The 11,770-nt window shown below is 41.0% G+C and overlaps 1 protein-coding gene across 4 annotated transcripts in view; it reads left to right on the top strand.

The window, feature by feature from the left end:
* The first annotated feature begins 2,256 nt into the window (after nt 1-2,256).
* VSIG4 (V-set and immunoglobulin domain containing 4) overlaps nt 2,257-11,770 on the top strand; it is a 50,621-nt gene continuing 41,107 nt past the window's right edge. For 2 of the 4 annotated variants that reach the window (XM_044379900.3, XM_026487622.4), the window contains exons 1-3: nt 2,271-2,456; nt 7,252-7,608; nt 8,363-8,644. In XM_044379900.3, coding sequence (XP_044235835.1) covers nt 2,402-2,456; nt 7,252-7,608; nt 8,363-8,644 — 694 coding nt within the window. In that variant the 5' untranslated portion in view covers nt 2,271-2,401. Of the gene's footprint in view, nt 2,457-7,251; nt 7,609-8,362; nt 8,645-11,770 lie in introns of all 4 variants that reach the window. The other 2 variants (XM_026487621.4, XM_044379901.3) reach the window with 2 other exon arrangements.

Raw genomic sequence — 11,770 nt, 5'->3', positions numbered from 1 at the left:
GGATTAAGAGGATTAAATATATAAAAATATATATCTAACCATATTCAGCCATAAAAGAGAATGAAATCTTGACATTTGCAGCAAAATGGATGGAGCTAGAGAGTAAAATGCTAAATGAAATCAGTCAGAGAAAGGCAAATATAGTATGATTTCACTTGTATGTGGAATTTAAGAAGAAAACAAATGAGCAAAGGGAAAGAGAGACAGTGACAGAGAGAGAGAAGTCAAAAGCAGACTCTTGATTATAAGAGAACAAACTGATGATTACTAGAGGGGAGTTGGGTGGGGCAGGGTTAAAAAGGTGATGAAGATTAAAGAATGTACTTGTTGTGATGAGCACCATGTTTGCATGGAAGTGTTGAATTACCCTATTACGTACCTGAAACTAATATAACACTATATGTTAACTAATTGGAATTAAAATAAAAACTGCAAAAAAAAAAGAAAGAGTACAATACTCACCATGAAAGATTATAACTGCCAAATGAATTAATCCATGAAAAGTGCTTAGTACAGTGCATGGAAGACTAAAAGATCAAGAGATAGTGACTATTATTTTTATAGTTGTTATTGTATGTATAGTGTAGTTTGATTTTAAAAATCTGAAATGATGTAAAAATCAAATCTAACAGTGTTCATGTTGCAATTGAGGGAGCTGAAGTTGAGATTTAACTTGCTCAAATTCTCAGAATCAAGTAGATGCAGAGCCAGGCCCTTCTCTGTTTCCTGACTTCCTCTTCAATGTTCTACTCAGGGCTACTGATCCTGCTGTAGGATTGGAATTTTTCCCCAGAGAAATGTTATGCATATTTTTTGGACATTTATCTTCACATCTAGAAGGTCCTAACAAGAAGCCAGAGGCAGTTCAAAACTACAGTCACCAGACAAGACAGAAATTGACACTAGTCCAATGAGGCATGGGGTTTCAGTTCTTCATTAGGAAAGACTGTAAAGAGGAGGTGTGTGAGTGTGTGTGTGTGTATGTGCATGTTAGGGTGTGAAATACAAAAGGGGTGCTCTCCAAAGCTGAGGGTTCTCTGTGTGAGGAACCCACTGGAAAACAATGACTGGAAGTTCAAATGAGATGGACTGAATGAAATAAACAAAAATCAAGGGACAGCCAGACAAGAGGAATTGAATCTGGGAGACAGAGGTGCTTGACAGAATTCCATGTAACAATGTCAGGGCCTGAAATGCTGGAGTCTCCTCTTAGCCTTTTCCCAGTCTCAAATCATCTGTATATAACTACCCCTTGGCAAGCATGTGGAGGAGATACTGTCTGTCCTTGGGGTCTCACTACCCCTTTCTGCAAAGCTCACCCCTCCCCTGACCAAGGCCTCTCTTATCCCTCCAATTAAAAAGAAAAGAAGCCAAGCTTAGACTTTACTTATATTTTGCTATAAATTTGTTGGATGTATGTCTCCTTTTGGAGGTGTTTATATTTTCAACGTTTAGTAGACTGTGAGCAGGGTCAAACCTAGGTGTAAAGCTGGTGAGCTTATGGTTGCTCTGGGGACTGTGAAGAGAAGCAATTAAGCTTCTTAGTAAGCCTAATGCCTCCCTCTTGCTGATTACAGATAAGTACCAATGAAAAGTCATTTAAAAGTTAACCTAATAGAGCATGCCACTACCAGGTTCAATGGGCAAGTACACTAGATGTTAAACTTAACTTTCCCTTTAAGAAATAAATAATAGAACCTAAATGAGCACTAATGGGAACACTTAACACCAAAGAGGTGGAACTATTGGAGAAAGTGATTCAAAGAGCTTCTTGAATATGAGATATGAGAGTATATATCCCCATAACAACTTTATCCGTGGGCTTGCCAATTATTTAAGTTTTAATTTGTAGAAAGCTCTTTCATACACTTAATCTCTTATACTCTGAGGCCCGTAGGTACCCACTCCCAACACCCTGTTTATTTGCATAGGTTTAACAGTATGACTGCTGAATATTGCACAGGTCAGCAATGTTGATCTCTCCTCCCTGGGCCCACCAGAAAGGAAAATATCCCCATACTGGAGGGAGAAAACTCATCCCAAAGGTCACCCCCCGAACACCTGAGTCTTGTGGAAGAAACCCAAAATAAACACAGCCTGGGAGATCAAAGACCAGAGAACACTATTGACTCCATGGAAAGTCAAGTCAACACCCTAGCAGGGGGAGGAATTGCTTCACTCACTCTGAACCTCCAATCCCAGTCAGGGAAGGGAGGGGGTACTCACATGATTTGTGCTGAAATAGGGAAGGAAGGAGAATGTGAGATGGGGCTGGGAGTCCAAGTGAAAGATATAGAGAAGGAAGGGAAGTGAGCAGGCACAGACACTGGCAGACATCAGAAGTTCAAGCCTCTTTGACAGCAGGAGGCTAGAAGAAAGGACAAAAGTGGTTCTGGCTGTGATGGGGCTCTTACTGGGCCTCCTGCTCCTGGGCCACCTAACAGTGGTCACCTATGGTAAGGCAGAAAATGGGGACCTGGTTACCACTGCTAGCACTGGCAAAAGGGTGGGGGCTCGGGATTACATGGCTACTGGGGAAAGCCTATTCCTGCTGAATAGGTGAATGTTCTCCGACAGTGCTGCAGACTCTCCTAGCTTTGGGTAGTTGAAGCCTGCTGAAGAAGCCAGGAGGTAAGTTTGGGTAGAAATTGAAAAAGATCCTCTCTTGAAAAACATCCACATGATTTTCTAGTACTTGTCACATCTCAGGGACATTAAGAAGGTGCCCAATGCCACCCAAATTCCTCCTTCATCTTCTTTCACCTGAAATTCTACCATTGTACCTTAACCCCTCTGTCTTCAGGTCTCGATCCCTGTTAAGATATATAAGCTTCAAAGAAGGAATGTTGTCTAAAAGCTAGATGGGACCTTAAAAGTAACTTAGACCCACTCTTCACTGTTATGAACAGTGCTCAAAATATCTGTTCACATACTTCCAGTGACTGAGAGTTGATGACTTTCCCAGATTATCTAGTCTATCCAGGGGCAGTTCCAAATGTTAAGATGCTCTTCCTTGTGTTGAACTAAATCCCCTTCCTTGTTGCTTCCATCCTAAGGCCCCAGCTCTGTTTCTTACAGACACATAGAACATATCTACTCCCTCCATGCTGTGACAGCCCTTTAGAGTTCTGAGGGCAGACATCATATCCCCTTTATTCATCTCTTCTCCAAGGTAAACAAGCTCTAACTCCTTCAGCTGATCTTCACAGGACTTGTTTCTCACCATCTGTGGGGTAACTCACTTCCCTATGAATATGGCCCAGTTTTTCCAGGCTGCTTGTGGGAAATTAACACTGGTTATATATCCGAAAAGAGGTCTTACTATCCCACAGAAGCATTATTTCTGTGGGTATTCCTCCATCCTCTTTTGTATCCCTGAGAATTGAGATAGACTTTTAGGTAACTCAGCCTAAGTAATAGCTAAATGAGACCCAAGATTCAACAAAGGGGTTCTTGCTGCATCTCTGCTTGTTCCATATCTTTAGAGGGAGAAACCAGATGTATGTTAGCTTGGTGTCCCTTATGTGGTCAGAAAGAACTCAGCTTTTCATAGCTGACTCAAATTATGCTACTCTATCCTGGGGCTCTGTGAGCAATCAAATTCTAGAGCCTCAAAGCTAAAAGGGATACTAAATTAAGTTGCCTGAGAGGGAAAAGAATGTTCTCCAGGCCACAGAGCATTAGTGGCAGAATTAATACTATTAATAATAGTGTTGTTGTTGTTTTTACAAATACAATATATTCATTCTCTAATATGTTTTAGAGTGTCCCTTTCTACCTTCTCTAAATCTGTTGGTTTGAGCTGATACTTACAGAGGCAAGACTGGGGCTCAGGATAACATGTTGCACATGTTAAAGTTAAATCATGTGTGTACATGTGAGTGTTCTCATGTATGTTCCATCCTCAGGCTGTGAGGTCCTCTAGACCTGGAAACAGGTCTTCCTTTTATGTGGAGTGTTTAGCACTACAAACCTGAAGCTCAGGACATACTGAATGACCAATGACATATTCCCTTTCCCTGGATCTCAGTGTCTCCAGCCAATTTATACAGTAAGGAGATCAGCTTGGCTGGCCTCAAAGGGCCCTGCCAGCTGGACAGCTCTGTAGGACTGTTACTTCACTTTTAAAAAGCTTCTAGGAGCCAGAATCAGCTGCTAGGTCAAAGACACATGTTAAAATAATCATAATAAAATAAATCTTAAACATTTTTATTTTATAAACATTATAAATCTTTTATTAACATCTATTATCTAAGCTAATCTTCTATCCAGCATCTACTGAATGCCAGCCATTATTCTAGGTGCTTTCACACCTATAAACTCATTTGATCTTCAAAATAACCCTCCATGGAAGGTTTATTATTACCTCCATTTTAATGATAATGACCTGAAGCTCAGACAGGTTTAGCAATTTACTCAGGGTCACATAGAGACACGGTGACATGGGTCACATATTAAGAGAGACCTTGGACTTGGATTGGTGTTACTCTTCTCACTACCTCGTGTGCTCCTTCACTATTCTCCTGATCTCACTAGGTGCTTCTATTCAGTGTTTCTCTAGTCTCTCTGAGAACCACAAGGATAGTTGGAAGGTATAATTCAACTCTATTGAAGTTATCTTCACATTGGAGATCAAAGTACATGATGTACAATATCTGTGTGTGTGTGTGTGTGTGTGTGTGTGTGTGTGTGTGTGTGTGTGATACCCTGTGCCTACCATATACTGCCTCTTTGTGATACTAATGAAGCAGGAGAAGAAAGAGGAGAAAACAAGAAAAAGAAGGAGGAAGAATAGAAGCCATATGGAAGGATGGGTTGAAGGAAGGAAAGAAGAAGGAAGGAGGGAGGTAGTAAAAGTGGCAAAAACATGTAATTCTTAGAAGTGTGGTTACTAACTCTGTCCCATGCCCCTATTCTGGAATGTAGGAGTCAAGCCTGACCTACTTTTACAAGTGACTTTCAAGATTGAGAAATTGAGACTGGCTCTTCATAGTCTTGACAGACCAGAGTGGGCTATGTGAGAATCCCCAGAAAGTTCCCAGAGAGGGTAATGCAAGCCAAACCTTGCAGTTCCCCCAAGGTCAGAGGGAAGACATACATACACATACACATAGACAAAGGCATTTTCAGCTGTTCCAGATGTCCTCACAGCAGAATGCTGTTTTGTTGTCAGCAAAAGAGTGTGAGAATGCTTTTCAGAGGAGGGGTGGGAGATTTGGGAGAGCTGGAAGAAGATCAGTGGGAAAGAGCACATTAAACTGAAAGGCTCAGATTGTTTTCATGGGGCTAAAGGCTGGTATGTGTGTGCTCACAAGTGACACATGCATGTTCATGATGATGATATGCTGCAGTTGCATGCATGTGGAGGCCTGAACTAGCAATAGCATAGTGAAACTCACCACCATCTGGTGAAAGTTCACCACCAGCTAGAAAATGTAATTATTTAGCTTCCATTTCCATTATAGCCTATTAGCATTGAACCATCTAGGATTGGAAGGGACCTTAAAGAGTAATGCTGTCCAAAACCTAAACAAAGCTCAGAACTTCTCTCAGACTGCTTAGTTCATCAATAAACAGCTCTGATTAATTATAAAGTTCATTGTTAGGGCAAACCAAAATCTGCCCCTATTGCACTCCCATTTGTGGGTCTGAGTTCTGCTTCCTGACCAATCTGAAACTCTCCAGACACTATGTGGTGGATTTAACAACATGGACTCATGTTTATTTATTCTTTTCTACTCAAGGCTTTTATCTTGGTTAAAATATGCTAGTGATGTTCTAAGAATCCCTGGTAAGGGCACTGGCAGGAGGCCTGACTTTAGTCTCCCCACTGATAGAAGTCCTGGTACTTGGTACTTGGCAATGAATTCTGGGAGCTAAAAAGCATGCCCCCATCCTACTATCTGTTTGACTGAAGCCTGGGAATGCTGGGTTACATAACAGGCTTTTATTCAGTAATATCTCATATTACGAACCTCCTTCTTCTAGGACAGACATAAAGAAATTGTTTACATACAATCCCTCACTCCTGGTTGGAGTTAAATAAAACACAAAATCCTCAAAATATGAGCTTATGAATGAAAATTTATTTCTTAAGATTTTTTTTTTATTTCAGAGAGAGAGAGAGAGAGAAAGAGAGAGCACGAGCAAGGAGAGGGGCAGAGTGAGAGGGAGAAGCACACTCCTCGCTGAGCAGGGAGCCCAACACAGTGCTCAATCCCAGGACCCCAGGTTTATGACCTGAGGCTAAAGCAGACACTTAACTGACTGAGCCACCCAGGTGCCCTGAATGAAAATTTCTAATTGGAAGTGATGGCTCTCTCAAAACTCCCCAAATCCTCTACCCCATGTTTACCTCCCCAGCACACCAAGGAACAATCTCCTTTTGGTCCTACTACCATTCCTACCACAGCCAGCTCTAGGATTTTATTCAGACCTTTTTCCTCTCCAGATATTTTCTTCTCCATTCCTCCTCAGGATGGAATTTTCCAATGTACCTTTGGTGAAATCTAAGAGAAACCAAAAGGGAAATGAGAAATCAGGGAAAAAAGGCCAGGCTTACAAAGTGCAGATTTCAAACTTAACAATAACTAATGATTTTGTTAAACAAGAGTACATTTCATAGAAGTTTCCACCCTCAGAATTTCCCTGTCTGTGTCCTTCCTCCCTTCCAGAGAAGAGCTTAGGGTCAGGGACCCAAATACTGAGAATTTCTGAGGGAGCAGTAGGGAATAAGCAGGGAATATGGCCCATTCTTTCTTAGCCCTGCAGCCCCCACATTTCTCCAAGTATATAATTACATAATAAAATAGCCCAGGTGCAAATATTCAGCATTTGCTCCTATGCTTCTTTTGGAAAATATTGAAAGAAGTTCTTTTTTATAGACATACAGAACTTCAGAGTTTAAAGAATCCTTAGAGATCATTCCTTTCAAACTCTCTACATTATAGAGGAAGAAAATGGGTCCTCATGGTGGAAAGTGACTTATCCAGGGTCATCTCACAGCAAGGCAGAAACAGGACCTTGAAAGGAACTTGAAACTAAAGAGAGCCCAACAGTGTTAAGAGTTGGTCTGAGGACTGGTTCTGATTGATAGGAAGGCTGGCAGAGAAAAAAAGGGCACATGGAATCCAAAAGTATGATGGAAAGAAATTTGAGAGGTGTTTCTCAGAATCCTCTTGAGGTCTGCCACTGCCATCCTAGCTCCCAAATGGGTGTGCCATCTATGTTTGCTTTCTTCCTCCTCTTCAGGCCATCCCATCCTGGAAGCACCTGAGAGTGTGACAGGGCCTTGGAAAGGGGATGTAAATATTCCCTGCACCTATGGTCCTCTGCAAGGCTACACTCAAGTCTTGGTAAAGTGGCTGGTACAACGTGGCTTGGACCCAGTCACCATCTTTCTACATGATTCCTCTGGAGACCATATCCAACAAGCAAAGTACCGGGGCCGCCTGCAAGTGAACCATGAGGTTCCAGGAGATGTGTCCCTCCAACTGAATACCCTGGAGATGGATGACCGGAGTCACTACACATGCGAAGTCACTTGGCAGACCCCTAATGGCAACCAAGTGGTGAGAGATAAGATCATCGAGCTCCGTGTCCAGAAACGTGAGTGACTGTGATGATAAGAAAACACTGATAGACAAAGACCAAATAGAGGACTATAATACTAGAAAAGCTTTAGAAACCCAGAGAATTTTGTTTACTTGTACACAGGCTTTCTTCAGTCATATATGCTAATCAGGGGAAGTGGATAGGTAGAGGATCCTCAGGGTCATCACTCTCATAGTATAATTTAAGAAATTTTGGGAAGGGTGCCTGGCCTTCAAATCTGTATCCCTTCAAGTGTCCCAGAAATTCTGGCATCCACGCCCTGGTTGCCCTGCTTGGGCTCTGGGTCTTAAAACTCATACAAATGAGTATATCTATTTAATCACAATATCAGAAAGTAAATAGATGCTGACAGAGAAGCTCTGGGGAAAGAGATACTGGGGTTAACCAAGACACATTTCGCTGATGACAATTTTATGAAAACCTGGCCCTGGTAATCCAAAACTGCAAATAATCCAAAAACTCTATCTACTAAAGCCTAAAATAATCTCTCTCTATGTATTTTTAAAAATCAGTTGATTTTTAACTCCAGATAATCCAAAACCCTAGATACCACAAAACAGTACCAAATCTTTCAAAGGAAGCTATTTTTATTTACATTATCATATTTCTTACTCCCTCCCAAGTCAGGAGCCCCTTTTAGTTCCCTTTGCAGATATGTAATTATCCCTATACCCAGCAAGGATGACTCCTTTGTCTTCATATATCCTTGTAACTTCCCAGAGCCACCTCTTTTGTCTTCCCTTTTCAGTCTCTGTTTCCAAGCCCACAGTGACGACTGGCAGTGGCTATGGCTTCACAGTGCCCCAGGGAATGAGGATTAGCCTTCAATGCCAGGCTTGGGGTTCTCCACCCATCAGTTATGTTTGGTACAAGGAACAGACCAACAATCAAGAACCCATCAAAGTAGCAGTCTTGAGTACCTTACTCTTCAAGCCTGCCATGGTGGCTGACTCAGGCTCCTATTTCTGTACTGCCAAGGGCCGGGTAGGCTCTGAGCAGCGCAGCAACGTTGTGCAGTTTGTGGTCAAAGGTAAGAAATCCTTTCTATTGGTGATCCTAGCAATGGACCACCTTGTACTGGAGATACCTCAGTAAAGTAGTGCCTTTATTCCAGAGAAAAGAATTTGTGCGTGTGGACAGAGGGGGTGTCCTGGGTTGTATAATCACAAAGAAAGAAAACTTCTGGACTGATGATAATAGGGCTGGAGACAATGCCTGTCATGTTATAGGTTAAGAAGATAGAGATGGTAAAGGGGAAAGTGACATTCACTAAGCAAATCATATTTGCTATATACTATTCACAATAACTCAACACACATTCTGTAATTGAATTGCACATCTATCTCATGAGATAGCTATCATTACTCTCATTTTACAGAAGAAGAAACTGAAAATCAGAAAGGGAATTTTTGTTTCCCAGGAGCTCACAGTCAGGAAGTTCAAGTTGGAACTTGCACACAGATCACATACTCTTTCCATTATGTCTGATTGTCTCTTATGGTTGAATCTTTATTAGCTCCTGGACACCCTTTGGAACCTTTTTTATTTGTTCTTTTTTTTTACTATATTTGACACACAGTGTTACATTAGTTTCAGGTATACAACATAGTAATTTGACAAGTTTATAGATTATGCTATGTTCACCACAAGTGTAGCTGCCATTACATCACTATTACAATGTCATTGACTATATTTTTTTACTCTGCCTTTTATCCCCTTTTATTCCCTAACTGGAAGCCTGTATCTCCTACATCTCACATATTTTGCCCATCTTCCAACTCTCCTCCCCTCTGGCAACCATCAGTTTATTCTTTGCATTTATAGGTCTGATTCTACTTTTTGTTTATTCATTTTTCTTAGGTCCCACATATGAGTGGAATCACATGGTATTTATATTCATTCATTCATTCATTCATTCATTCATTCATTCATTTGAGAGAGAGACAGAGAAAGCACAAGCAAGGGAGGGGCAGAGGCAGAGGGACAAGTGGCTCAGTATTTGTCTTTCTTAGTCTGACATATTTCACTTAACATAATACCCTCTTGGTCCATCCATGTTGTCTCAAATGGCATGATTTTATCCTCTTTTATGGCTGTGTAATATTCCTGTGTGTGTGTGTGTGTGTGTGTGTGTGTGTATCACACCTTCCTTATCCATTTGTCTATTGATGGACATTTAGGTTGTTTCCATGTCTTGGCTACTGTAAACAATGCTGCAGTAAACATAGAGGTGCATATATCTTTTCAAATTGGTGTTTTCATTTCCTGTGAGTAAATTCCCAATAGCAGAATTATTGGATCATATAGTATTTCTATTTTTAATTAAAAAAAATAAAACTCCATACTGTTTTCCACAGTGGCTGTACCAGTTTACATTCTCACCAATAGTCTATGAGGGTACCTTTTTCTCCACATCTTCACCAACACTTGTTATGTCTTGTCTTTTTTTATTTTAGCCATTCTGGCAGGTGTAAGGTGATATCTCATTGCTCTTTTTGTTTGTTTTGTTTTGTTCAGTGAGGATTTTTTATTGTTATTTTATTGTTTGTGTTTGGTTTTGCTTCACAAAATAAAGCCCAGTTATCTACATAGTTTCTTTAAATACAGCCCCCCCAATCTTCTTCCTAAAATCAAATGCAAGGTCTGGCTGAGGTCTCAAGGAAGATTGACTCAGGTTAATCAAGGTCTGGCTATTTCTTACAGCATTATCCTGGGAGCGCTACCCACTATGTACATAAAGGCTGCAGGCTGGGGTTTAAATGAACAGCCGAGCAGTGATACATCTAAATGAATCTTGTTGCCTTCTGAGAGATCTCCTTGGAAGGGAAGACACTTATTCCAACAAGGTTGCCATTGTCCAAAATATGTTGGGAACTAACTGCTTTTTGGGACTTATCCTCAGAGCCACCTGAAAATTACTACCCTCAGAAAATAGTGCTGCATAAGGAAAATGAGGACACTGGCTCTTACTATTTAGATTAGTAGACTAATGCTGGTTTGAGACTCTTGTGTTTGCCTGGAAGGATTTGTTTCCCAAAGTTGAGTTGTAATGAGTATGTGTGTGCTGTAGATTCTGGTCTGTTCCTTGGGGGAATAAGGGCAATCTCACTCTTAGAGAATTGCATGGTCCTGTTCTCTGAGAGTTGACAATATGGTTAAGCAGAGATGACATAGCATAGCCAGAAAGTCCAAGAATGTATACTTCATAAAGACATAAGTTGAACATTCTCAACTCTCTGTGAGTTAGTTCCTAGCCCATCTGGGAAGGACCTTGCTTGCAACCATCAACCTGTCTATTCCTTATCAAAGTTTAAGCTTACAGGCAACAAAGCGGTTAGGTGGTGCCTACCATTGCCCCCTACTGATGAAAAAGGAAATAGGCTCAGAGAAGTTACTCTCAGCTTTGTACCCTTCCCAGCTCTCTGAGCCTTCTTCTTCCTTCTGTACCTCAACCTGGTTCCATGATTCTGGTTCCCTGTTTCATTTCTGACCTACATAGCTCTCAAACATCATTCCTTTGCCTTAACCCTCTATGCTGTTCTTCAGTTCTGGGATGGCCCTGTATGCTTTGCCCTTTTGCACACTCTTGGACGGCTAAGCTCTCATAAAACATACTAACTAACTAACTAACTAACAGCAGAGAAGCATTGATCTCAGTTTATTTTCATGCTCTATTATGTCAACTGCCTATCCTTATGCTGTTTACCAATTTGCTCATTTTTCTTTTTTTTAATGTTTTTTTTATTACATTATGTTAGTCACTATACAGTACATCCCTGGTTTCTGATGCAAGGTTCGATGATTCATTAGTTGCATATAACACCCAGTGCACCATGCAATATGTGCCCTCCTTACTACCCATCACCAGTTTATCCCATTTTTGTCCTATTCCTGATAGCAGCTGTTCAGAACACTTTCATCTTATTTTAGGCCTCCAGACTTCCTCTCAGAACATGAGGTCACCTCCTCCTTCTTTGAGAATATCCAGAGCCCCTTCAGTTGTGAATTCTATCAACTACCCTCTCTGCCTTGACATTTCCCTACTTATTCCTTCTTGGCTCAGAGTAAGATGTGCCTTTCTTCTCTCCACAGCAAACCCTCCATCTGTGCTTTTAACCTCAGCTAATCTAATTCCCTGACCTGCCTATTATTCTAT

The sequence above is a fragment of the Ursus arctos genome, chromosome X, assembly GCF_023065955.2.
Source record: "Ursus arctos isolate Adak ecotype North America chromosome X, UrsArc2.0, whole genome shotgun sequence".
NCBI lineage: Eukaryota > Metazoa > Chordata > Mammalia > Carnivora > Ursidae > Ursus > Ursus arctos.
The sequence above is the reverse complement of the archived record's forward strand: the minus strand, read 5'-3'. Positions and strand labels throughout refer to the sequence as shown.